At 38.6% G+C, this 26914-nt stretch overlaps 8 protein-coding genes and 2 pseudogenes across 14 annotated transcripts; 6 read left to right on the top strand and 4 right to left on the bottom strand.

Moving 5' to 3' along the window:
- Positions 1-188: 188 nt before the first annotated feature.
- LOC147946508 (uncharacterized) lies at positions 189-3167 on the bottom strand. Its single transcript, XM_087496919.1, has 4 exons — positions 1847-3167; positions 1534-1759; positions 1341-1428; positions 189-1235 (listed from the first exon to the last, which is right to left on the bottom strand). The coding sequence occupies exons 1-4, from the start codon at positions 3165-3167 to the stop codon at positions 189-191; spliced, it is 2682 nt and encodes an 893-aa protein (XP_087353045.1).
- A 328-nt stretch (positions 3168-3495) lies between these two features.
- On the top strand, positions 3496-4995 carry LOC104763455 (uncharacterized). Of its 3 annotated transcripts, XR_015594925.1 has the most exons (4): positions 3496-3951; positions 4052-4184; positions 4283-4449; positions 4636-4995. XR_015594925.1 is itself a non-coding variant. In XM_010486824.3 (3 exons), exons 1-3 carry the CDS (start codon positions 3705-3707, stop codon positions 4804-4806), a joined length of 816 nt encoding a protein of 271 aa, XP_010485126.2. In that variant the 5' UTR covers positions 3535-3704; the 3' UTR covers positions 4807-4995. The 3 variants fall into 3 exon arrangements, 2 of the variants coding, with proteins under 2 accessions (XP_010485126.2, XP_087364059.1); XM_010486824.3 differs by having other exon boundaries at positions 3535-3951; positions 4052-4449; XM_087507933.1 differs by having other exon boundaries at positions 3535-3955; positions 4052-4449.
- Positions 4996-5016: 21 nt separating this feature from the next.
- Positions 5017-7865, bottom strand: LOC104778571 (putative uridine nucleosidase 2). Of its 2 annotated transcripts, none has more exons than XM_087507931.1 (9): positions 7465-7865; positions 7105-7220; positions 6934-6993; positions 6384-6569; positions 6191-6295; positions 5955-6051; positions 5699-5806; positions 5443-5578; positions 5017-5322 (listed from the first exon to the last, which is right to left on the bottom strand). In XM_087507931.1, exons 1-9 carry the CDS (start codon positions 7508-7510, stop codon positions 5214-5216), a joined length of 963 nt encoding a protein of 320 aa, XP_087364057.1. In that variant the 5' UTR covers positions 7511-7865; the 3' UTR covers positions 5017-5213. The 2 variants fall into 2 exon arrangements, with proteins under 2 accessions (XP_087364057.1, XP_087364058.1); XM_087507932.1 differs by having other exon boundaries at positions 7461-7785.
- A 703-nt stretch (positions 7866-8568) lies between these two features.
- LOC147946507 (B3 domain-containing protein At2g24670-like) lies at positions 8569-9357 on the top strand. Its single transcript, XM_087496911.1, has one exon. It carries the CDS (start codon positions 8569-8571, stop codon positions 9355-9357), a length of 789 nt encoding a protein of 262 aa, XP_087353037.1.
- A 790-nt stretch (positions 9358-10147) lies between these two features.
- On the top strand, positions 10148-12586 carry LOC104763426 (inactive glucose-1-phosphate adenylyltransferase small subunit 2, chloroplastic). The gene is made up of 8 exons (XM_087497873.1): positions 10148-10769; positions 10861-11130; positions 11199-11375; positions 11448-11533; positions 11632-11749; positions 11848-11946; positions 12044-12169; positions 12314-12586. The coding sequence occupies exons 1-8, from the start codon at positions 10314-10316 to the stop codon at positions 12428-12430; spliced, it is 1449 nt and encodes a 482-aa protein (XP_087353999.1). The 5' UTR covers positions 10148-10313; the 3' UTR covers positions 12431-12586.
- LOC147946506 (pentatricopeptide repeat-containing protein At1g05600 pseudogene) lies at positions 12524-15947 on the bottom strand (annotated as a pseudogene). 2 transcript variants are annotated; one of them, XR_015588282.1, is made up of 3 exons: positions 14675-14768; positions 14028-14569; positions 12524-13947 (listed from the first exon to the last, which is right to left on the bottom strand). The product of XR_015588282.1 is annotated as a pentatricopeptide repeat-containing protein At1g05600 pseudogene, transcript variant X2 (transcript). The 2 variants fall into 2 exon arrangements; XR_015588281.1 differs by having other exon boundaries at positions 12524-14569; positions 14675-15947.
- Positions 14756-17350, bottom strand: LOC147946505 (beta-hexosaminidase 2-like; annotated as a pseudogene). The gene is made up of 2 exons (XR_015588280.1): positions 16018-17350; positions 14756-15947 (listed from the first exon to the last, which is right to left on the bottom strand). The product of XR_015588280.1 is annotated as a beta-hexosaminidase 2-like (transcript).
- Positions 17351-17874: 524 nt separating this feature from the next.
- On the top strand, positions 17875-22077 carry LOC104763402 (cation/H(+) antiporter 23, chloroplastic). Its single transcript, XM_010486780.2, has 4 exons — positions 17875-18339; positions 18461-18917; positions 19177-19718; positions 20585-22077. Exons 1-4 carry the CDS (start codon positions 18088-18090, stop codon positions 21911-21913), a joined length of 2580 nt encoding a protein of 859 aa, XP_010485082.1. The 5' UTR covers positions 17875-18087; the 3' UTR covers positions 21914-22077.
- Positions 22078-23105: 1028 nt separating this feature from the next.
- Positions 23106-25351, top strand: LOC104763394 (protein SOSEKI 1-like). The gene is made up of 6 exons (XM_010486772.2): positions 23106-23571; positions 23669-23738; positions 23826-23941; positions 24027-24522; positions 24826-24927; positions 25009-25351. Exons 1-6 carry the CDS (start codon positions 23439-23441, stop codon positions 25193-25195), a joined length of 1104 nt encoding a protein of 367 aa, XP_010485074.1. The 5' UTR covers positions 23106-23438; the 3' UTR covers positions 25196-25351.
- Positions 25352-25690: 339 nt separating this feature from the next.
- On the top strand, positions 25691-26259 carry LOC104763384 (uncharacterized). Its single transcript, XM_010486765.2, has one exon. It carries the CDS (start codon positions 25856-25858, stop codon positions 26117-26119), a length of 264 nt encoding a protein of 87 aa, XP_010485067.1. The 5' UTR covers positions 25691-25855; the 3' UTR covers positions 26120-26259.
- The last annotated feature ends 655 nt before the right edge of the window (positions 26260-26914 follow it).

Genomic DNA, 26914 nt, shown 5'->3' with positions numbered 1-26914 from the left:
GTGACATCTGGACCCACCATGGACCAAGAGTTCTTGAAGAACTCCACCGGGTAGCCGTCTGGACCACATGCTTTATTTTAAGGGAGGGAGAAGAGTGCTTCTTTGAAGTCCAAGTCCGAGAAGTCCTTCCCGAGGTCATTAATCTGCTGCTGAGTACATTTGTAGGATAGCAGCAAATTCATATCGCTTTACTCCATTGAGGTCGCCACATCCTGATCATTGAACAGATTTTCAAAATAGTCAGCACAGTGGGCGCTTATCTCCTCTTGAGACTCATATCTGTTTCCGTTCTCGTCAGTTATGTTGTGGATGGTGTTGATTGACTTTCTTGAATCTGCCATTCTGTGAAAGTACTTTGTGTTACCATCTCCATCTGCAAACCAAGTGACTCTAGATTTTTGGAGAAAGAAGCTCTCATCTGCCTCTGATAATAATGACCACGCTTGGTGAGATTCCAATTCAAGTGTAGTGTGGACTACTGATGGATTTGCAAGCATGCGGTGCTGACACCTGATAAGTATTTCGTGAGCCTCCTGGGTACGCTTCCCCAGGTCCGAATAGTTTTGCTTACTGAACTCTTTGATTGGCTTCTTTAAAGCTTTCAGCTTCTTTGATACCTGGAACATGGCCGAACCTACTATGTTAGTAGAGTACCAATGTTCTCTAACCAGATTCAAGAATTCTTCATTCTGGAAAAGGTAATTGTAGAACTTGAAAGGGCGCTTCGCAATGATTTTTCCCCTATCAAGAACTACCCAACACAAGGCGTGATCTGAGAAAACCGGATCCCCAAATATTCCAACAGATGAAGGAAATCGATCACTCCAGCTCTCATTAACAAGGATGCGGTCAAGCTTTTTTGCAACAGGTCTGTCCTTTGATTTGTTCCACCAGATAAAGGTATTGCCTCTGTAATCTAGATCAGACAATTCAGCGTCCAGAAGGCAGCTCCGAAACTCCCTAATCTTCCTGTCCACATTCACATTTACAGACGTAGAATGTTCATGAGGATGGATAATTTGATTGAAATCTCCCAGCATTAACCAAGGTCGATCAGCTACCACATGGGATTCACCCAAGTCTACAATCTCCCTCCACAAGTCTTTTCTCTTGTCCTCCTCATTTGTTGCATACACCACTGAGATAACAATCCAAGAGTGTTCTCCAGGCAACAGTACCTCACAAGTGATCATTTGGAGCGACTTGGCGACAAGGACCACCTGAACACTAGTATCCTACATCACCCAAATTTTCCCTAACTCGGAGAAATTGTAATTCTCCACAAAAGACCAACCTGGTAGAAGGTTGTTTATGAATTTCAGCTCCTTAGGCTGCTTTACATGCGTCTCTATGACGCCACCAAAAAGAGGCTTATTTTCCTTGAGCCACTTCTTAAATCCGTGTCTATGACTTGCTATATTAAAGCCTCTGACGTTCCAACAAAAAAATGTTTGTATACATAATTAATGAGATAATTTGAGGCCCCTGCCTCGCTGTATCTTCTGATGCCTTTTAGACAGCACTTTAATAAACCTCTCTTCATCAGAATCCGTCGACGGTACGTCAGATGAGTCTTCAGCGACATCGGATTCAGGGGGACTTTGCAAAATAGAGCCTGAACCACCTGAGGTCAAAGGAACAATGGAGGTCGAAGGGAGGGAGCTAGTGTGCTTAGTATGAAGCCTCGAACTCTCAGTGAGTGGGGAGACTGGAGGGGGTACGGGATCAATCCTACTTCTCCCCTCAGATACAACTTGTTCTACAGGTTCTTTAGTGCTTTTTACTTGACATTCCTGGGGTGTGAGCCGCTTATCATTGCCTACTTTACTTGCCGTTCATGGGGTACGGGATCTTCGCCTGCGAGAAGATCTTCGCTTCCTGGGATCCTTTGTAGTTATCTTGGGACAAGCTTCTGGTAGGTAGGTCGAGGAGGAGCAGAGAGAGCAAGTTACCGGGGCACTCCTACAGTGCCTTAGGCTATGACCTATCTCACGGCAATGGGAACAGACTGGAGGCATCCAGGGGCTCGATACTAGTATCTTGACAATTTGGCCTGAGTCAAACTGCGCGTTTACGGCCTCTGGTAGTGGTTTCCTAGGATCAATGATTGTGAGAACTTTCGCAACCTCCAAATTTGTTTTGTTTGTTGTAGAGGGGTGAAGGCACTTTGGGGCACCGACTAGATTGGCGATGCTTTGTAACCCTTCCTCATGAAAGAATTGAAACGGAACATTCCTCAGTTCAATCCAGATTGGTGCAGAGGATAGTTCGGGTTTAACAGGGATTACACCGGGAACCCAGTTTGCTACAAACATTGTTTGTCCCTCAATTTGCCACAGACGTTGGTTCAGGACTCTGTGCCGTGTGGATGAATTGGGAATGCGAAATAAGAAAGCGTTGCCTTCCATTTTGGAGACCGAGATGTCTCGGTATTGCCTGCTCCAGATACTATTAACGATGTTGTGTATCGTACCCTGAGACGGAGGATCTGAGTAGAATTGCCCGATGATGAAGAAGTCCCAACTCTTCTTATTACGCTCAATGACTTCATTCGGTATTTTGATACACAACTCACCTGAAGGGAGGGTATAGGCTACACCTTCCTTCTTGAGTGCTCTGGGTGAGCCCTTGACTGAGTCAGCCCAATTTTCGTAACCTCGAGTCGAAAGCTTTGCTTCGGGGCATGGGGAACTATCCGCTGGCGTAGAGCCCGCTGGAGTAGTAGTGGCAGAGGCAATGGGGTGCAACGTTGCAGAACCAGACTTCGCCCCTAGGAGAACAGGTAAATCCAATTTCGTTGTCGTGACAGTGGATTCAGCATACGAAGACGAGGAGCAGAGACGGTTTGAGTTCGTCAATGCCGAAGTCTCAACACCGGAGGCGGAGCCTGCAACAGTGGAGACTAGGGAACATGGTTTTTCTACCAGATCTGAGGAGGGCACAGAAACCGAAGGGGAACTCGAGTCCAGATCTAGGGCTTTTGGGGGGACCAGAGCGGAGGACGGTGGGTCGGAGTTCCCGGACGAAGAGGTAGAAGCAATAGATCCGATTACAACCCCAGGTCGAAGTTTTGCGGAGGCTGGAGCGGCTGCTCTGGCTTGGACCAGTGTGAATTTATAGGAGCCTGGGACAACCCCACGAAGGGGCTTTTTCTTCTTTTTCGGCATGAGAAACAAAAATTTCCGACCACCGGCGTGAGGCCGGCATCGGGGGTAGGAAAGAAAGTTTGAGAAATCGCTCTAAAATTCTCACTTACTAAGTACTTCTTCCTTTTTTTTTTACCACTTTCTTTTTCTTTTCTTAGATATAAACATATAAAAATGTAAATTTTATGTAGATTTAGTATTATTATCTTAATTAGCTGTTTTGAAAATAATATTTTTTTTTATGTTATTATCTTATTTAGCTGTTTTGAAAGATAATAAATTTTTTTTTATACACATATCAACATCTCATCAATATATTTGACATGTGTGTGGCTAACTTTGAAAACTTAACTTTATATAATAAATTTTCTTTTAAAGTCTTTTGAATGATGGATGAAGATGTAGCAGTATCAAAATAAGGAAACTTGATGATAAGGAAGGATCCTTTGCAATTGTCCGAATAGCACAAACAAGAGAAGATTTCTATTAATCGAAGGAGAGTTGAAACCATTGTTCTATTATTTTGTTTGATACAGATCGGTAGTTCTTGCATTCACAATGGAGTCTCCTCCAAACAAAGAGATAGCTTTGGCCCCAGTATCGGTCTTATGGGACATGAAGAGGTGTCCGGTTCCCGATGGCTATGATGCTCGTCGGATAGGTCCGTGTATTAAACGGAGTTTGAGGAAGTTAGGCTACTCTGGTCCTATCACCATCACTGCCGTTGGCTCACTAGCAAAGGTCCCTCGTGACATCCTTGAAGCGGTCACTTCCACTGGAATCTCTCTTAGGCATTCCCCCTACAGTTAGTATATCTTCCCATCCTTTTCAATTGCTAGAGTTATTAAGTAATGGTATATGATTATAGAGAGAGATTCTCAATTCTGTTTTTGTTTCTCAAACAGCTTATAAAGACTTGGTTTCTCTTTTCCTGTCTCGTGATTTTGAGTCTGCACCTCCGTCTTCTATGATGGTCATATCCCGTCCATCAGCCGCCACTCCTCCAAACTTCTCTCCTTTTCTTAGCGAGCTACGTGGGTATGGACACAATTCTATTTTCCCCTATCCATATGATTCTCCTCAACAAGCCTCATCCACTCATGCAAGGTGCCTCTGGAAAAACTTTCTTCTGGCAGGGGCACTTGATGAGGAGGATAGGTGCAGTGACACGGGTGAACCTGCCTTCTGGGTTTGCACTGTCTGCCGTCGTATTGGTGACCCAGGTCTTGCTGGCCTAGGCGTTGTTGGTCGAGGCGTTGATAATTTCATCACGCATCTCTCTACTCGAGAACATGAAGTGAAGGTAATTAAGCATCCTTCCTAGCCAAGTTTTTTTATTGTCCATCTTTTTTTTTGTTGACTCAATCAAACTAGCTAATGCTCTTATCCCAACTAGTGTTTCCCTTTTCTCACTTGTGGTTTTGTTTGCCTAAAATTTGACCCCATATGTTAACTTTTTCTACTTGATGTTCATTTGTTTTTCAAGCAGCTTTACCAATGGTTTCCCCCCAGTGGCGATGTATACTCTTACCTCGGCGAGGAACTCGAGGGGTTCAAGGAGGAGTACAAGGGGTTCGACGAGGAGGACGAGGAAGCCAGAGTTGAGGCGCCTCTTGTTTCTTTTCAGGCGAATGCTACTACCATGGACCATGGTGAGTGAAGAAGCGCAACCAAAGGCCCGTTTTAATATCTGAAAACTAAAATAGTGTAGGCTTTGTGAGAGGAAGACGTGAGGAAGAATAAATTAAGTTCTTGGTCGCAACAAGCTATCATAACTCTGAAATTGCTAGCAAAAATCCAGAGTGGATAACTATTTTAGTACCAAGTGGACAATCATCATGAAACAAATTTGAATTGTATAGTCATGGAGTTTGGGAGAAAAGAATTTAATTTTATTATTAGTAGGTCATCAAATGGTAAAATAATATTCGGTTTGACAAAAGATTTTCTTTTAAAAAAGCACTTAAAATGATAATGAAGCAAGAGAAAGAGCCCTTATTTTCAAGTAGGTTTCCGTTGGAAACAAGAGAAAATGGGTTCACAAAAAGTGAAGCAAGAGAGATGAGTCTAAGACTCCATAAGCCTATCCATTATGAGCTTCAATACCGCAGGAGCGTCAACCGTCACTGCCACTTTTATCGATGGTTTGTTTGACCACTCTGTCACTTCCTCAAACCTAATTCACATTTTTTTTTATATAAAAAAAAATCACCAAATAATGCCTGATTTGTTCAGCCGATACATTCTCTGTATAATATAACTGTATATCATGAATGTATGTATGAAAAATTCTTACTTCTTTAGATTGTTGTACAGTATAGTAAGTCCCCTGGTAATACCGCTTGTCTGCACTCTAGCAACTCCTTCTGTATAAGTGAACAGAGATGGAAGGAAAGCCGCTAGGATCGTCGCAGGATCATGAAGATAGACACCTACCCACCCACACACATACACAATAAAATAAAAAGGTTAAGATAAAACATTTCGTCGCAGAAATTTTGTTATTGTTGTGCGTCTCTATACAAAATTTACAAATGATTATCAACACATACCTTTGATTTCGTAAGCCTCAAGATGATAAGCATAATACACATTAAGGATTTTACAGAGATATTGAGCTAATTTCCCATTTGATGATGCCAATTTGTCCTTGTCATCAGCTAAATCCAGCATAAACACCGGAAAGAAAACAGATCATCAAGTTGTGTATAACTATAATCTGTTTCTCTAAGCTCTTGGTCGCAACAAGCAATCACAACTCAGAGGCAATAAGACATCAAACCAAGCAAAAGATGATATCCAAATAACCTGACATAATAACTTGATGGGTCACGTTGATCCCCACAGCAATTATATCGGCTCCACATGTGAACACAATATCTGCAGCTTCTGGATCTCCAAAAATCTACCCTAGCCAGAAAATTGGATAGAAAAATATGTGGAAACTAAGGTAATCAACTCTACACTAGAAGATGTCATATTCAGTTTACGTATAAACTAATGTGTAAGAAGATCACACTAATTTAATGAACCAAGGAACTTACATTAGCTTCCGAAGCTGGATTTACATTTCCGTTTACTGCGAATGCTCCACCAAGAATCACAATTTGTCGGACATTTTTCGAAAACTCTGGATCAAGCTGTATAGCCTGCATCACGGTAAATGAAAATCTTCAATAAGATAATTAGGAATAGAGATAATGCAAAAGTGAAAACTGCAGATGAGAAAGGACTTACCAAAGCGATATTTGTTAATGGCCCCAAAGCAACAACGGTGATCTCGCCAGGGTAAAGCTTTGCTTGTTCAACCAAGAACTCAGGTCCAGATTTTTCAATTGGCTTTCCTTTAGGTGGAGGGAAATTTTGGTTGCCAAGTCCATCTTTTCCATGAACAAAGTCAGCAATCCGAACCTTCTTTTCGTTCTTTACAAAAGAAAAGACAACAATTAAAACAATGAAAAGACCAATAGATAGGGGGGGGGGGGGGGGGGGGGGGGGAAGCATAAATTAGCTTAGTCAAGATTGACTAATTATGCAGATCAAGTTTGGATTCTGCAATATAGGAGTAGAACAGACCAACACGTTTTTGTCTACTCTCGAGAGGTAGACAAAACAAGCGGCGTGGAACATATCTTTCTGTTCTGTTCTTAAAACTCCCTAGGAATTTCCCACTATTATGTTCACTAAAGATCTATATTGAATCTTCTAACACATTATAACATCCATCTTTCTCATTCTCAGAGTAACATATCAATGGCCATAAAGTTAAAAAAAAAAAAAAACATACCAGGAAAGTTTGATGTGTTCCTTCAGCCACAGGAATATCTGTCCTACCCGCAACCTCCAACTAGTAGATGCATATAATAAAAACAAAAGATGATTAGATTCATCTAAGAACGCAATAGATTCGATTTCATACATACAGTGAGATCCATAAGAATTAAAAAAAAAGTGATACCAAATGCAAGGCGTTTCGAGTGGCGAGAGTGGTATAGACGTTTCCAAAGATAGTAGTGAGGCCAATCACATCAACTTCAGGGGAGTTTAAAGCCACGAATATGGCCATTGCATCATCTACAATAATATATCATCAAATCCAGTCCAGTGATGATTAGAGACCTCTTTGAGTGAATTCTATTTCTAAGGATCAAACTCAGATCTCTAATTTTGAATCAGTAAACCAAGTAGTTCCACTTTTAAGTAGAGAATTCTCAGTAAAAAGCCAAAAGATTCAAAGAGACAGTAGAGAAACAGAGATCCGAGTTTTAATCGAATCAAAATATATAAAAAAAAAAAAGGAGAGAGAGTATATACCGACCGATTCCAGGATCAGTATCGATGATGATCTTCTTGCGTTCTCCCATCGCGATCGGGCTTCAACAACGCAAAGGCGAAGACTTTGAGGGACCCCAAATAAATAAATAAATAAATAAGCTAAATTTGCTCTCGTAATCCTAACTTTTTATATACACACGTAAGAAAAGAAAAAAAGAGTCTTTTGGAGTAAAAGTATATGATGATCTATAACACCACCGGATCATTAAAAAAGCTTTCTTTTTGCAGTCTAGTCTGCAAACGTGGGTTTGTTATCCTCTTTTTGGCTGTTTCTGTATATAGAAAAGAACGATTTTATTCAGTCACGTCTCTCATGAAACGAGTTGGGATCTTGTCTTTGAGACTCTCTCTCTATCTGAAAGGTGAAAAAACAGAGACAGAGACTCCTTAACCGGTGTCGTTTCGCATCTTATTAAACCGGTTTAGTCTGATTTTTACCACCTGGTTCATGATATTTTTGGTTTAGACAAAGATGTACCAAACTGAAAACTTTTTTAATAGCTCTGTTTTGTTTACAAAAACAGAGACATTTTTGGAAAAAAAAAAAAATTAACAAGCAAGATTTGACAAAAAAAACATGTTGATTTTAAAGTTGAATAAATAGTTCGGCAAAATTCTACTTTTTTTGTATTTTGAAGATAACAGAATAATACGTTCGAGAGGAGACTAAACAGATGAGGATCTTAAAACTATTAAAGTGAGTGTCAACCATAAGTAAAAACAAAACATCATGAATATCTCTTTTTAAAAAAATTCACTATATATATTCTACCCAGTAAAAAAAAAAAATCACTATATATATTCTACCGAAAGAAAAATTCACTATTTATATATATATATATATATATAAAAAAAAACTGTATGGCTATAACTCTTTAAATAATGAAAACTCAAAACCCTTAACCAATTAAAAACGATCAAAAAATAATTTTTGATTAATAAAATTAATGGATAATTTCAAATTTACTTCTGTAAACAGGAGAAAAAAACCTTAAAATATTTACTCAAGTCTTAGATATATTTGAGAAAATATATATATATAAGAAGTTTGTCTGTTAGCATATCAGTTACTCGAGAAGCTGCACACATGGGGATGGAACGTCGTGTTGTGGAGGCAATAGAGAGGGAAGAGAGAGTCTTTATTCGATTTCCACGAAAGAAGAGAACCTTGAGGATTCTTGTCTCTTATCTCGAGATAGAGAGTTTTGCGACCGAACAAGACCCTCCGAAAGCCGATACTTTTGACGTCCCATGCACGGAATCTTCATTAAACCTCACCGGAAACATCAAGAGATGTCCTCTTGGGCTTCCTCCTCCCACTGGACAACAACCTAAAAAAAGAAGACGCATGGCCAATGGTCGTTTTGAAGCGGGAGCCTCTTCTTCTGGGACGAGAGAGCCGACGCCGGAGTGGCTGGAGCAGTTGATGAGGGACAAGAAGGGCAAAGATCCAAGATGTATCATAAAGAAGGGTTTGAAAGCAACCGATGTCCATTCACACTTCCGTCGTCTCTCCATGCCTTTCAGCGAGATAGATGATCTTGAATTCTTGACACCCTCGGAAGAAAATATCATACGAAGACATGCCAGAAAGCTTCGCGACGATGGACTAGCCTCGATAATCGTGGCTTCTGATCTAAAAGAATATAAAGTGAAATTGGCGAGATGGAACATGGGGAAGAATCCTCCATACTTTTTGACTAGTGGGTGGAATCATGTGGTCAGCGATTACCAGCTACAGACAGACGATAAGATTTGCCTCTGGTCGTTCCACGTTGGTAAGACACTCTATTTCGCTATGGTTCCTACTTCGCAAACTGAGTCTGGCGAATCGGGGGAGGATGAGCTCTGCGTTAGTAATCAAAGACAAAATTAGTGATGGTTTGCCTCACAGGTAAAGTATGCTAGGTTTTTTTTTTTTTTTTTTTTTTTTTTATGATGGTTTTAGGGTTTGCCTGTGATTTTGTTTTGTTTTTTTTTCCGTGAGGATATATGCCTGATTTTATTAATTTATTCTAAGTTTCATTAGGATGAGTCTCGAGATTGTCTTTAGGTGCTAAGCTACATTAAATTTAGATATTTGATAATATCAACGATTTATTTGATTAGTGCATTTGTCTCTCAGGACAAATCATATTACTGTATACTGTCAAGTTATAAAATTGATGTCAATCTATTTCCTTAATTATATAATAGGAGATCCTTTAATTTAATTTGTTGGTTAGGACACTTGCCAATAAAAAAAAAAAAAGTCATGAAAACAAAACGAAATATATAAATTAGTTTCCAGAAAACTTTATTGGACATAGTCCTTATATGTCTATGAAAATATTGAGAATATTTCTCATATATAAGATTTCTTATATAAAACTTTTCTTCCACTTCCACATGGTTCATGTGATACATCATACATACATTGTGCATCTCAAAACCTCTGAAGTTTCTTTTTCAAGCTACTCCTAAGATTCTCCTTTTTCAATTCCTTCTCTTCTTTATCTGTAGAAATCAGCTTAGATCGAATAAATCTGTATAATAATAAAAATAAAAATAGTAATAATATGCCTCTTTACAATAACGGACAAAAAAGAAAAAGAAACGAAGAAGCTAGGAATCAAATCTTATGAAACAGGACAAGTTAAAGAGGTTTGAGGAAGATATAGCTTCACAAGCAAAGGCAAAGCTAAAATATGTCTGCAACAGGAAATGTCGGACGGTTTTCACCATCACACGTTTCAATCTCCAAAACAAAGACCAACACCTTATACATTCTCAAATCTCAAACCCAATTTTCTTGTTTCTTGAATCATCAATATCTCTGCTCATAAATCGAATATGCAGATCTCTTCTTCTTCTTCTTCTGCCAAATTGACCAATCTCCATATGATGAGATCTAGTAGTGATCACCAACATCAATGGAGACATAACTACAACTTGAAGCAGCTTTTTGTTCCAAGCTCATGTCCAAACCTCTCTGTTTCAAACTCTCCTTTGAAGCAAAGTGTATCAGCTATAGTGTTCGGAGGAGGACCAGACCCTGAGCTTTATCCACTGAACAAAACAAGATCCAAAGGAGCAATCCCTATTGCTGCAAACTACAGACTTATCGATGCAGTCATCAGTAATTGCATCAACAGTGACATCACCAAGATCTATGCAATCACTCAGTTTAATTCCACTTCTCTCAATTCACATCTTTCCAGAGCTTACAGTGGATTTGGAATCGGAAAAGACAGATTCGTTGAAGTCATTGCCGCTTATCAGAGCCTTGAAGATCAAGGATGGTTTCAGGTTTAGTAACACTCAAATAAAATTTCCCCTGTTTTTAGATCTGTTTCTTGTTACTCACGAAATCTTTGTTTCTCTGTGTGTGTTACAAAAGGGATCTGCTGATGCGATAAGAAGGTGCTTGTGGGTATTTGAAGAGTTTCCAGTGACTGAGTTCTTGGTTCTTCCTGGATATCATCTCTACAAAATGGATTACAAGACGCTAATCGAGGATCATAGAAGATGTAGAGCGGATATAACCATTGTTGGACTAAGCTCTGCTACAGACCATGACTCTGGTTTTGGTTTCATGGAAGTTGATTCCTCAAATCACGTCACCAGATTCACTATCAAACCTGAGAAGGGTCAACAAGATATTGTCTCTGTAAGTTAGATATCTCTATAATGTTCTGTGTTATTCAGAATCATCTGGCCACTAATGCTATAGTGCAGGTGGAAAACAGAACAACAACAACAAGAAGTGAAGGAACTTCTTCTTGCTGTGTCCCAAGTACAGGGATTTACGTGATCGGTCGAGAACAGATGGTGAAGCTTCTGAGAGAATGTTTGGTAAAAGCGAAAGACTTGGCCAGCGAAGTCATTCCTGGTGCGATCTCCGGAGGAATGAAGGTAAAAGATATGAGAGAGACAAGACGAAACAACCCCTAGGCTATAGATTTTGTCTGAAACTCTGTTTTTCAGGTGAAAGCTCATATGTTTGATGGATATTGGGAAGATGTGAAGACCGTTGGAGCTTACTATAGAGCTAATATGGATAGTATTAAGAGGTGTATATTGGGGCTCAATTAATGTAAAACCTTGTGAGACCTAAAATGACTCTAAATGAGATAACTTGTGATTCAAGTAAACGTTTATCTTCTTGTAGTAACAGATTCTACGACAGACAATGTCCGCTGTACACAATGCCTCGGTGTTTGCCTCCAAGCTCCATGAGTGAAGCTGTAATAACCGACAGTATAATCGGAGACGGTTGCATTCTCGATGTAATTTGTAAAACTCTCTTTCAAATCCTTAAAAACCCTAGATGCCAGTGTTGATCAAAAGCTCGTCTTATTCTTGTATGTGATGGGCTTGAGAGCAGAGATGTGTCATCAGAGGATCGGTGGTTGGAATGAGAACAAGAATCGCTGATGAAGTGATTGTAGAGGATTCAATTATCGTCGGTTCTGATATTTATGAGGTAATTAAAGCGGGTTTCTTGGATCGAAATAAGACTAATGAATCCCATATTATAATGTTTAAATACACAATTTATTATGTCAAAATTGCGTTTACAGATGGAAGAAGATGTAAGAAGAAAAGGGAGGGAGAAGAAGATAGATATTCGAATAGGGATTGGTGAAAAGAGTCGAGTAAGAAGAGCCATTGTTGATAAAAATGCCAGGATTGGTAAAAACGTTATGGTAACTATTTCTAATATAACAAGTACTCAACTTAGCCTCTTCTTTGGATGTACATTTTTGAATCAAGCTCCAAAAGAAATAGATTTTAATGTCACAAATCCAATTCTATAGTCTTAATTTCTTTTATATAAATACGATTCACAGATTATCAACAGAGACAATGTTGAGGAAGGAAACAGAGAAGCTGAAGGATACGTTATACGAGACGGAATCATTGTCATACTTCGAAACGCAGTGATCCCAGACAACTCCATCCTCTGAAATTTTTTCCATCATTACAAAATTCATCATTTTTCTACTATTTTCTTAAATGTAATAAATTGCACATTCCCCCCCCCCCCCCCCCAAAAAAAATGAAATTAATATTATGTAAACGTCAAAGAAACTGTTAATTCAAACAATTACATTTCACAAAAACCGTTTTAACTAAATGATGATACAATGAGGGCATGGAGCATCAATATGTATTATATGTGGCCTCATTGATCTCACAAGTCAGAAGCAACAGACCAACCGGTTGAATACCTAATTCTGAATTGTCCATCTTTCTTCGAACAGATTCTCTGACAGGAACTAGAGTTTCTTGTTCTTGAAGAACATAAGCAATCTTGAGAATCATTAAATGAACCATAGCCTCAGAATCATAAACCATATGACTTAATTAAAGCCAGTCAGTGTTCTTCTTGAATGGAAGCCAGAACTGCAGGTATCGACCTCCTTGAAAAGGGAGGCGCTACATGCACATAAACATGTCACAATCTCAAAATGTTGCCGGCTCTCACATAGCATCATCATACTTGTTAAGTTCACAGATCAAGCAACGGTAGTTATATGATTAACGTTTGTTGCTACTTAAATGCTCAAGAATCTCAACAACATCCGAGGCTCCAGAACAGACAGACTCAGCCAAAGCTTTCCACACAGAAGACTCCGGCACCATATCCTGACTAACCATTTCTTCTAACCACATCACTGCTTCATACCGCCGGTCCATATCACAAAGACCTTTTATCATTACATTATAAGTTTCAACACCAGGAAAGAATGATTTTATCAACATCTCCTCCATGAGCTGACTCGCTTCAAGAAATTGACCATCTCGACACAAACCATCCACTAGAGTTTGATATGTTTCTTCGTTCGCTACACAAGAGACTTGTTTAGACATCTTTTTGAGATATCCAACAGCCTCCATGGATTTTCTTTCATCGCATAAACCTTTAATAAGCAAATTATACACTCCAACTGTTGGAAGGCAATGACCTTCCATCATCTCCTTATTGATTACAGTAACTGCTTCTTCCAGCTTCCTGGCTTTACACAGTGCTCTAACCTTGGCCCCGTAAATAAATGGTGTTGGCTCAAAGCCTTTTCTTCGCATTGCAAGAAGCACCTCTTCACCTTCAACAAGCTTACCTTCCTCAAAAAGATCAGTAGCCATGGCACTATAACTATCCAAACTGGGAATTGCGCCTCGGATCAAAGTCTCGGTCAATAGTCGTTTCACCCGCTCTATACCTTCACTGGTACCCTCCCAGTGACCAGCTTCGATATGATGGTAACATCGTTTTGGAGCCTTTAGTCCTTTTCTTAAGATTTTACCAAGAATTTCAATAGCCTCATCAACCTCCCCAGCATCACACAACGCATCCAATAGAATTCTATAAACCACAATGTCCGCACCTGAACCTTTCTGTGAGATCCTCCAGAACATTGAATACAAGAGGTGAGTGGCTTCATCAAGTTTCCCCTCTAGACAAAACCCCTTCATCAAGATCCTGTAACTGTCTCTGTCAGGATAACAACCCTGGTAATTCATCTCTTGAAAAACCTGAGACGCCAAGTCAGAACGACTGACCTGGCACAGAACCTTCATAAGCAAATTCAGAGCCGTGAGACGAGAATTCACCTCCCACCCATAACAATACTTCTTGAATATTCGACACGCAGCTTCGAGCTCAGACTCTTTAACCATCTCCTGCAAAAGAGTGTCAAAAGAAAGAGTCCAGTTCACACAATTGAACTCATGGAGGCTCTTGAAGAGAGAAACGGCATCGTCCAGCCTTCCTGCTCTGGAGAATGTACGGATCGCAGATGCAAAAACCGAATCTTTACATTCACAAGAATCATCCTTCATCCTCTCAATGACATATCTCATCTCCGACACACGATTGGATTTACCAAGGATATCAATCATAGTGGCATACACCGAACCATTGTGACCGTAACTCGGAAACCTCTCTTTTGCTTCCTCAAAAAGTTTAAGTGCTGTTACTGGGTTCTTCTGCTTCTTTAGGATTTGTGAAAGAAGACTTGGCGTTAGAACTCTTGGCCATCGAACACTCATAATAAATCCTTTCAATCAGAAATCTCTTCAGGTAGTAAAATCAAGGAATCAACCTGCACAAAAGCATCTCATCAGCTTAAAGATGACGTTTTTTTGCAATAAATTCGCCATGGATAAGTAACGAAGCAATTGAAGTGGAGATATACTGAAAAGTGTACCTGGAGATTTGAGTATCGGATTTTAGGGATCGATCTTGTTGAAGTATCAGTCTCGTAAGAAGAACAAATAAAAATGCAGACTTTGGAAGAGAACGAAGTTATAACATTTTTGTTTTTAAGGTCCAGTAAATAACGAATATTTCCACTTTGACCCTATAACTTTTAAGTATTAATACAAAAAACCCACAAACTTCAGCATGTGAGCATTACAACCCATAACTACTACAAAAATTAAGTCAGGATTACAACAATCAAAAGACGCTGATCAGGATTATGTTTCTGCATTCTTTGAGTCGGATCCAATTTCGAAACTTTCCTCTTTTATCGATCTTGAAGAGCGCCATGAACTGTATTACACATCCCAGGATTCTTTACACACCACAATGGCTGAATTGGTTCAGCTCCAATCCCTCTAATCACCATCCTATGCCTCCAAAGGTTTAACCTGTCCACAGCTTTACCACACCTCTTAACACCTTTCTCGTCTCTATTCCCTGACCACAAGCTCTCAGCCAAAGCAGAGGCACGTGGCCAAATCCGTGAGTCTAAAACCGTCGAATCAGCTTGCTCTGACCATAACGCAACTTCTCCTCCTAGTACCAGCTTCCTCTCTTCCTCATCGAGCAAACCATCAGTTATATCATAGTTGTATATGCTCTGCCACGTCTTGAAAGGTGCACACCAAGACCCACCGCCGCCTCCTCGCTGATCATATATACTATCATTCCCTAGAAACCCGCCGTGGCCACAGTCTAAGTAGTAGAACTCCGATGAAGAGACAATTACTCTGTAACCAGCAGCTACGATTCTCTTTGTGTTCTCAGGACCGTTGTTCCAAGTCTGTAAGATTGTGTGCTCTTTTGGTAGAACCGATGAATCCACCTTGATCTGTGCATCCAGCAGAACATCTTCCCAGTAAACAACTGTACGGTTCTTTGACACTATGTAAGGTAATGTGGAGTTTATGTACTTTTCAAGAAGCTGACTTAGTGTTCCACCAGAGGACAAGAAAGAATTGATGGCAGGATCAGTTTTCCAACAGCCTGGGATGACTTCATCTCCACCTCCATGGAAGAAAGATTCTGGAAATTGCTTAACAACATCTTGTATGACGTTTTTAACAACATCATATGTTTAGGACTCAAGGGGTTAAGCTGACCAGCCCCGGGTTCACTAGCTAACCGCTCATCCCAACTTTTACCAGCAGGCCACCAAAACATGTTGGCGCATGTCACAATTTCCGGGTAAGCTTCTCCCCATGATCCTGTATGGCCTGTGATGTTTAACAGTATCCATTAGAACAAAGCTAATTTCTTGTGCAAGAGAAAATCAAGCAAACTCACCAGGAGTGTCTATTTCAGGAAGTACTCTAACTCCATGCTCAAAACCATACTGAACAATCTTGGAGACATCCTCAGGAGTGTATACCATGTCTGGTCCATAAGATCCTTTTGCAGCGAGTGAAGGTTCAGAAGGAAGTACTAACGGAAAAGATTGCGAGTCAGTGATATGCCAATGAAACACATTGAGTTTGTTTGCACTCATGGCCTTGATTGTTCTCATTATATCATCTACTCCATAGTAATTCCTCGATGTATCGAGCAAAACGCCTCTGTGGCCAAACAAAGGTGAATCCTGAATAGAAATTCCAACAGGCAAGCACAAATCAGGAGATGTTCCCCAAATCATCTGAGAGAATGTCTCAAGGCCACGCATAGCTCCCCAAACCGAGCGAGCTAACAAGTGGGCAGAAGAGCTGCCAATGGGGATGGATAGGTTATAAGACTCATCAACGCCATGGTGAAGCGGAAGAGAAAGATCAGTAACAATGACTTTAAGGTTGCTCAAGGTGTAACCTTTCATAACTTTGACAGGATGTGTAACGAGTGGGGAGTAATTCTCAGAGCGGACCAGGTTGAGATAACGTGTTACAGAGGCTGAAAGGTATTGGTGTTTAGGGGGAAGGATGGTGAATTCTGGAGAGAGGGCAATGGCTATATGCTGAGGCCATGAGAGATATCTGGGCTTTGGCCAAATGTTGATAGGTGTCGAAGTGGAGAGCAATGGCGAAACGAAGAAGAGTAATGGGATTAGTATGACATGAGACTTGGAAAGAGTCACCATGTTCAGTATAAGACAGTAATGATTGTTCTTGAATCAATCTACTAATGCACACCAAAATACAAATTGAAAGATGCATTACAGATCAAAACAACAGCATCAAGAACAAATACAACGCATCAAGAACAAAGACAACGGAGTGGGCAAAAGCTAGAACTACTACTAGACTAATAAACAAGAAGTAGCATCATCTAAGATCCAAGTGCTAAAGCTAAAGTATTGAACTTTAACGACTCAAAAGCATTCTGAAGCAAACCCTAGATGATAATTGGGATTCGTCAGCCAAAGTGATCGCCTTTTCTTCAAATCTCCATAGTAAGCACACAGAGATGAGAGAACTAATTGGAATTGCGGAAAGAAGAAAAAACGAAGTAAAGGGGACGAAGAGAGAAACTGTCACAGAGGATTACCCTTAAGTGTAGCAATGGAGGCGAAAGACGACGAAACGAACAACTAAATGTCATTCATAGAAGCTTCTCCGGGAGAATTTTGGCTTAGAGAAATTGACATCGATTCACTCTTAATAAGGCAAATCTTCTTCTTCTGTCGCTTTCTCGATTTAGTGGACTGGATTCATAGTTGCATTATAATATATTTAATTGTTTCTGTTTTTGTGCAACATATAATAGTATAATTAACAATTTAAATATTCGACTTATAGGTTAAAATAATACATTAACAATAGACTAAAACTATTAAGAAAAGAAAAAACAAACAATCTATGATTTTTTTTAATCATCCCTGCTATATATTTGATTTCTCATTTTATTTTGCATATGTTTATATGCATATTTAATATCAGAGTTACACTGATGTCCTAAATGTTAAATTACTAATTTTAAAAAAAAATAATAATAATTATACATGTAGAAGAACGATTTTGTAGTCCTAGATTTGTCATCGATGGTACCCCAGACTAAATTAGGATGAGCCGTTGCCAAATCTGTAACTCTGTAAGTATGTTTACACAATTAGAACTCGATCGGACAAAAATGTGTGTTGAATCAGGTGTTCATTTTCAACCAGCCGTTTAAAAAGGCACTACCAGCAAAAACACACATAAGTCCATTCAAAAATGAGTGGTTAATGATTTCCCCAATGACAACTAATATACATCATCTATAATTAGCCATCACGTTTGAACCAAAACGTAGAAAAATGGTTGTGAATTAGTTGTTTTTGCAGTTAACACGTTTATATGAACCCAACGTTGGGTTTAAACAAAACGTTGGGTTCAATCAGATAGTTTTGTCATATTTTGGGGATTTCGACTAGCCATCGTAGGAGGAGCGATGTCTTCCGACCCCTTTAATACGACGGAACCTAAGTATGAAATTGAGGAATCGCGTTTTGGAAAGATCGTGTGTTATGACCAACAACTTCTCTTTGAAAAGAGAGAACAAAAGGGATGGGAGAGCGGAAGTACGCTTGCTTCTTCCCTTCCCTTCTTCATAACACAACTATTTGTCGCGAACCTAAGCTACCGCGTCATCTACTATATAACCCGACCCCTTTATCTTCCTCCTTTCGTAGCTCAGATCCTTGTGCGTATGCAAAAATTTTCATACTTATATTTTGCAACATCAGTTTTTTTTTTTTTTTTTTTGGCTCTCTAGTTCTGTGTTTTAATATTTTTTTCCTTTTTGAATTGTATTTTTTTTGCAGTGTGGTTTATTGTTTAGCCCAAGCGTGCTTGGGAACGTAGATATTGTAATCCAACATATATTCCCCTACAGATTCACAATGGTTCTTGAAACATTCGCAAACTTAGCTCTCGTCTACAACATCTTCCTCCTTGGTCTAGGGATGGACCTGAGGATGGTGCGGATCACCGAGTTCAAACCAGTCATCATCGCCTTTGCAGGACTTTTCGTCGCTTTACCAGTTGGTGCCGCCCTTTACTATTTGCCGGGCAATGGCCATCCAGAAAAGATCCTCGCTGGTTGTGTCTTCTGGTCTGTCTCTTTAGCCTGTACCAACTTCCCTGACCTGGCTAGGATCCTTGCGGATCTTAAGCTGTTGCGGTCCGATATGGGCCGTACGGCCATGTGTGCTGCCATTATCACTGATTTGTGCACATGGGTCCTCCTTGTTTTCGGGTTCGCCTCTTTTACCAAATCAGGTAAAGTATCCTACAATATATATAGTTAGTAAACAATTTTTGGGACCACAAGCCAGAACCTCAAACTATTACCCAAAAACCTTATAATCGCTAAACAAATTTTATTCCACCGGACGAAAGTGGAATGAATCCTACATTTAAATCTTATCCTTTTTTTTTTCTCAAAAATAATAAGTATAAAACGAAAATATGCATAGTAATTTAATAATTTCTTCTGTTCATTTCTTTTTTCTTATCCTTTTGTGCATGGTTCAAAAAGGGTCATGGAACATTAGGATGCCCTACGTGTTGTTCGCCACTGCAATCTTCGTCGTCTTCTGCATCTTTGTGCTGCGTCCGGGAATTAAATGGATCTTCTCCAAGACCGTGAAGGCAGGTCACGTTGGAGACACTCACGTTTGGTTCGTTTTAGGAGGTGTGGTCCTATGCGGCCTAATCACGGACGCATGCGGGGTCCACTCCATAACTGGGGCATTCCTGTTCGGTCTCTCCATCCCGCACGACCACATCATACGTAACATGATCGAGGAGAAGCTCCATGACTTCCTCGCCGGGATTCTTATGCCTCTCTTCTATATCATTTGTGGGTTACGAGCAGATATTGGTTTCATGCTCCAGTACACTGACAAGTTCATGATGGCATTTGTCATTTGCTCTTCCTTCTTGGTAAAGATCGTGACTACTGTGATCGTCTCTTTATTTATGCGTATGCCTATGCGTGACGCACTCGCTATGGGAGCCCTTATGAACACCAAGGGAACTTTATCGCTCGTCGTTCTTAATGCTGGTCGTGATACCAAGGTACTAATTAATCCATCAATTTTCACACTGTGGCTATATGATACTTTTTGAGTCTAGGAAAAGACAAAATTGGATGAGTGAAACATGAACAAATAACCTGCATACAAAATTGAATTCGAATGGTTACATTAATCATTATTCACCTTATTACATTAAGATAAATTAAGAGTAGACAGATATTTCATTAATCATCATATATTCACCTTTCTAATTAAGTCCCTATTTATCATCTACTAGTTACACTCATTGTCACTTACATTTCTGCCCATGCAATATATACAGTAGAACCTCTTTAAATTAATACTCATTAAATTAATAATCTATATAAATTAATAAATTTATTCGGTTCCAAGTTTGGACTAGTGTAATTTTGGACATAATTCGATAATCTAATAAGATAATATTTTTTTTTTAAATCTTTTATAAATATATGGTCCCATCAGTAATATGACTTAATAATTATATAAAATTATCTAAATATATGTATATATATATATATATACACATTAATTTTTATTAGAGTTCATTTCTAATATTTTTACTGTATAAAAATTTTTGAGCACTTTCAAAACATGATAATTGATATTTTCATTTTAATTGGTTTTATAAAAATATTAATCATAACGATTAAATTTTATTTTTAATTTTTTTTTACCAAATTAGGAAAGTCTCTTTATAAATTAATCGAGAAATTAAAATCTCTATAAATTAATAGAATTTAACGGTCCCCGAGGTTTTACTGTATTGTACAATTTGTTTAAAATAATATAAAAGAGTTGTCAACAATAATTTTTTTTTTTAATAAATAGTAAAATTTCTGCTAAATTCCATTTTATTTATTTCTCTGTCTATAAAAACCATTGCAGGCGCTGGATAGTCCAATGTACACCCATATGACGATCGCTCTTCTAGTGATGTCACTAGTGGTCGAGCCTCTTCTCGCAGTTGCATACAAGCCCAAGAAAAAGCTGGCTCATTACAAGCACCGTACGGTCCAAAAGATTAAAGGAGAAACAGAGTTCCGCGTCTTAGCTTGCGTCCATATTCTCCCCAATGTCTCTGGGATCGCCAATCTCTTACAAGTCTCAAACCCAACCAAACAATCACCTCTCAATGTCTTCGCCATTCACCTCGTGGAGCTGACCGGTCGGACCACAGCCTCGCTGCTAATCATGAACGACGAATGCAAGCCGAAAGCTAACTTCTCGGACAGAGTCAGAGCAGACTCCGACCAAATCGCTGAGAACTTCGAAGCTATGGAAGTCAACAATGACGCTATGATGGTTCAGACCATCACCGCCGTCTCGCCCTACACAACGATGCACGAAGACATATGCGCGTTAGCCGAGGACAAGCGAGTTTGTTTCATCATATTGCCTTACCACAAACACTTGACACCGGACGGTCGGATGGGAGAAGGAAACTCTTCCCACGCCGACATTAACCAAAACGTTTTGAACCACGCTCCTTGCTCAGTCGGGATTTTAGTGGACCGTGGCATGGCCATGGTCCGGTCTGAGTCGTTCCGTGGAGAAGCAATGAAAAGAGAAGTCGCGATGCTCTTCGTGGGTGGTCCAGACGACCGTGAGGCGTTATCATACGCTTGGCGGATGGTCGGACAACACGTGATTAAGCTCACTGTTGTAAGATTCGTCCCGGGACGCGAAGCTCTACTATCGTCCGGGAAAGTTGCCGCGGAGTACGAGAGGGAGAAACAAGTAGACGATGAGTGCATCTACGAGTTTAATTTCAAGACAATGAACGATTCTTCCGTTAAATATATCGAAAAAGTGGTGAACGATGGTCAAGACACGATCTCTACTATCAGAGAAATGGAAGACAACAACTCGTACGATCTCTACGTTGTCGGAAGAGGATATAACTCAGATTCTCCGGTGACAGCCGGTTTAAACGATTGGAGCAGTAGTCCTGAGCTAGGCACGATAGGGGACACATTGGCTTCGTCGAATTTCACAATGCATGCTTCGGTTTTAGTCATTCAACAATACTCTGCCGTTAACAGACAAGCTGCAGTCGCAGCAGCCACCGCAACAACGGTCCCCGGGAACAATCAAGAATCCGTTGATGGTGGGGCAAAGGTAACTCGTGATGCTGAGGCGCCATTTATGAAGTCTATGTATGAAGACGAGGAGGAAGATGAAGAAGAGGAGCACCAATATGGAATTCATAGGTGATGAGTTTCATACATACGCTCGTTGATTCTTTTTTTTTTTAATTCTTTCCTATTAGCTAAAGAGAATGTGAATGATAATGAAAATTCAGTTTGGAGAATTTCCAATTTTCTTACTGAGAAGCGATTAATTTTAATATTCTCAATACCATTACTATATTCTTTTTCTTTTTTTAATCCATTCTGTTATACTACATGATTAACCTTTAGTTTAAAAAAAAAAAATACAAAATTGATTGCATATACCTTAGGTTATTTAATTTTCAAAAGACAAAAGTTTTTTAGTATAATTTTTCTAGTTCCCCAAATCAAAACAAGTGGTAAATGGTATAATTTTCATTGATAGTTGATACTATATATACTAAAAACGATCGAATTACTACAATGCTTAAATTGAATGGATATACAGTATACTCTTTCTAATTAATTCAAATATTGTAAATAAAATAGTTTATCTTCCAAAATCATACTATGTTGGAGGGAAAAAAATAAAAATGTTCTCAGTTTTTACAACTTTTTTGTTTTCTTTTTTTTTTTTTTGCCATCAAAAAAAAAAAAAGAAGAAAAACAAAAAAGTTGTAAAAACTGAAAAAAAAGTAGAAAAAACTTTTTTGTTTTTCTTCTCTGCAAGCAAAAAATCATTTTATTTTATCCATCAACGATTCCATATCCCGAGACTAATCAACATTCAGTACAGATAACAAATTTCGGGATTTGTTTATGCTTTTTTGTCATTTTGTCGTTATGGGTAAGAATTAAAAATGGGATATTATAGAAATCTCATATACCATATACGTTAATATTCTGCTTTTATTTTAAGTTGCTAAATCACGATAAATCTGCTGAATGAACTATCTCCTTTCTATATTTCGTTTTACAAAGACTAAGACCAATTTAACTATAACCCATAAATCTCTCCTACGAGATCTCTTCTTAATAAACCTTTTTTTTTCTTTCTCCTTTACTCACTTAAAAGTTATTTTGAGCAAATTTTTAGATTTTTATGCCTTGACGTAACATTAAAAGGGGAAAAATATAAAGAAAAAAAAAACATATTTTATCAAACAAAACAAAAGGTAAGTGATCTCGAAACCCTATGTTTGTTCTTTGGAGTCGTCCGAGAAATGTGCGGTTTCCGTTAATCCGCAAAAGACTTTTTCATCTCTATCTATGCGTATGTTTGGTTTTGTCTCCACAAACATGTCTCATTAATGTTTCTTTTTGTCTTTTTTGATTACTCAAATATTTTAATAAAACATTCAAAATTCAATTCTGTTTTTGGGAATAAGCTAAAATTTTCTCTCTACAAATCAATTTAAAAGGGTGTGTGACTTAACAAAAGAGAACGAAAGCCCTTGTTTTAGTCCGATCTTTTGTATCTTTCTTGTCTCAAAAGCGGAGAATTGAACTCTTTGAGAGTTTTTTCGTATTGTTTAAAAAGACTATAAGTAGCTTTGGCTTATATAAGTTCTTTTGGAAAAGACACACAGAGAATAAAATTGAAGAACAAAAAAAAAAAGGAAAGAGAGATGGAAAGTAATGGTGGAGGAGGAGAAGTAAGAAGAGTGAATTTAGTTTATTTCCTTAGCCGTTCCGGTCACGTTGACCATCCTCATCTCTTGCGTGTTCATCATCTCTCTCGTAATGGAGTCTTTCTTCGAGGTTAATTAATCCTCTCTTCTTAATAAATCTATCAATATCATCAGTCTCTTCTATTTCGATCATCACTCTCGGTCTCAACTGTGTGTTTAAAACGCAGATGTGAAGAGATGGTTAGCGGACGCACGAGGCGATGCGATGCCTGACGCATTCTGTTGGTCTTGTAAGAGGTAAACTTTGATTAAAATATTGATTTTTCACATTCCTGGTGAAATTTTATTATTAACTACGATATTTATCGATTTATAATATTACAGGAGGTACAAGAATGGATATGTATGGCAAGATTTATTAGACGACGATCTGATTACTCCAATCTCCGATAATGAATATGTCCTCAAAGGATCTGAGATTCTACTAAGCTCTCCGAAGGGTATGTGTCACACGCACGTGAATATCAATAAAATTTCATAATTGGTTTATTAGGGTTCTTAACTAGGGTTTCAAAAAAAAAACAGAGGAGAACAAAGCTTGGGGCGTAAGAAATAGTGTTGACGGCGGAGAAGACCCTGAAGGAAAACTCCAGGAGTCGAAATTAACGTCAGAGAAGATCCATAAAGAGTCTCCGGTGTTCTGCTCTCAGAGATCGACGGCGGCAACGTCGACGGTCACCGAGGAATCCACAACGAACGAAGAAGGTTCGGTTCTTAAGAAGCCAGATCGGAAAAAAGTATCCGGCGAAAGAGACGGTTCTAAGGAAAACGGGTCGGGCAACGATGTCGAGTCGGGTCGACCTAGTGTATCGTCATCAACGACGTCGTCTTCGAGTTACATTAAGAGTAAGAGCTATTCGAGCCTACGTACCTCTCACGTGTTACGGAACTTGATGAAGTGTGGTGGTTTGGATAAAAACAACGCCGTTTTAGAGCCTTTGAACAAATCTGCGTCTGGGGCTTTTGGTCCGGCTTGGGACAACGAACGCAGATACCAACACTACCAACAGCACAATGCTCGGTACGCTCCAAAGTAGTCATATTGATTCTTATATTCAATTAATTATTATTACTTTATAATTCCTTACGTTAAAGCTATTAATGGAATGCCATATATGATTGGGATTAATCTTTTTTTACTAGTTTCCAAATCTATTCATTAATTAATAGTCCTTTACTTTTGTAGCAGCTGATGTATCATATATATCATTGGCACCTAAAAAAAATTAGTATAATATATTATAATTACACTATTTACAATAATAATCTCTCAAATTGGTAACACGCCGTTGCTTTTTTTATTCTTTTTCTTTTTAATATATAGAAAAAGCTTCGAGGAGTGGAGTGGCATAAAGATGAAGGAGACAATAGAGTTTTGTAAACCGAAGGCTACTCCAAGCAAGCCTTCTATGGCTCCATTATGCGCGTAAGCCCTCTTGATCTCATCACTCCTCATGTTTGAAACTTTATTATACATACGGTTAATAATTCATAATATGCAATATAGGCAATGTGGGAAGTTATTTAAACCCGAGAAGATGCATTCGCACATGAAACAATGTCGTGGGGTGAAGAATTCATCAGCGGTGACCGGAAACAATACCGGTAAACCGAGGGAGCAACGGTGCAGAAACATTAATCCTGGAAACCCATTGGGACATCAACGTGTGGTGAGGACTATTCTCAAAGATTGATGATGGTCATTGCTAATTCTCTATATATCAAGTAGCAGCGGAATATTTGTTTGCTAGTTAATTTCTGTTTGATAAAGGGCAGAGATTGTTTGGATATCATGATGCTTGTGGGCAAATAAATTGAATAATCTATATAGAAGGTTTTACTTTTAGTAACTAATTGATCACAATTTGAAAATATAATGTATTAGAACCCCAGTTGAAGTAACTAGAGAGTACTAACTGGATTGTACACGTTTACAAAGTAAGTATATACGGTATATGCTCTAAATCTTTACACAGTTATATATATTACGCACGCACGTACGTATTTTCATGTGCATGTGAGTTATTATTGGTCATTGAGTTGAAAATGTAATAATTAACACATGTTGTACAAAACAACATGATCTTTGTCGTTTTGGCTTATTATAAATAAATAAAAAAACTCACGTCTACTTTGACCAGATAAGATTCAAAGTTTACAATGGAAACTCCTTTCATCGTAGCTTCGACATTTCTGCCTCTGGTCAAATAAGACCACCTTCTCCTTCGATCTCTATTTAAACAAACGACTTTGCCTGATTAGTACATCAATCTCTAACTCATAGATCTCAAGACAACAACAAAAAAAGTCAACGGACCAATAATTATTGTGATCTAAATCTTTAAAAAATATCAATGGAAGGAAGCTTTGAAGGCATGCTAATGAACGTGAGCATTTTTGCTCTGATTCAAGCTCTTGTGTATCTCATACTCTCTAAATCTTCGAGTGTCTTCTCTACGTCAAAGACGATGAAGAGAGCTAACAGTTTCCGGTCAGCGAGATCCATCAGCATCCGTAGGATTCTGGCTACTCTTCATGACATGCCTGCAGGCGGCGAGATGTCTCCTTCTTCCATGGGATCCTCTTCTCTTGTCTCTCCTTCATCATCACCATCGTAAAACTATATACATGAATCATATGATTCAGTATTTATTGGTGAATCCGGTGGATGAAGTGTTTTTGTTTTTTTAGATAATTTTCAATTCTTTCTTCATTTGTAGTATCATTCAAATTGATTAATGAACTTATATATATACAACTGGCTCTGTGTCTTACAAATTATGTATTCATAATTAAAACCGTTTAAATGTACTCTTTTTCTGCTACTTTCGAAACAGAGGAATTATTCTAGTTACATAGTTCCAAAATCAAGCATAACTCGGTGCATGACAAAAACAATTGACACAAGTTCCTTGAAATCTAACCCAGCCCAATAAAGCCAGTCGGTAAAACCCACCCAAAGTCTTCTAGCTTATGAGTGAGGTGCCCATGTGATCTTATAAGAAAAAATAGTTTTTTGTCTCTCCCAAACAGATCTGAGACATTTAGACATATATACTTTCACAGGTTAGACATTTATAGTTTTTTCTTTTTCTTTTTTTGACGGCAAAGTTTTGCGTCAATTAGAGAGTATCCAAGATGATATTTATGGAATCAAGCCTTAATGGTTGGATATCCCAATCTACATGACCACGTTGATCATTAAATGTCTTCCAATAATACGAACTAGCGACTAGTCAAATATTACACGAAAAAATGGCTTGCAAAATATGTAATTATTATATGATTCTTTTTAAAAGAACATATGAATAAGTTTATGACCAATGTACAGTAGAACCTCTATAAATTAATACTCTTTAAATTAATACTCGCTATAAATTAATAAATTTTTCCAGTCCCGAGTTGGGCCGGTG

This window comes from Camelina sativa, chromosome 3 (genome assembly GCF_030686135.1).
Source record: "Camelina sativa cultivar CO46 ecotype springtype chromosome 3, ASM3068613v1".
Taxonomy (NCBI): domain Eukaryota; kingdom Viridiplantae; phylum Streptophyta; class Magnoliopsida; order Brassicales; family Brassicaceae; genus Camelina; species Camelina sativa.
This window is presented reverse-complemented; position numbering and strand designations above follow the sequence as displayed.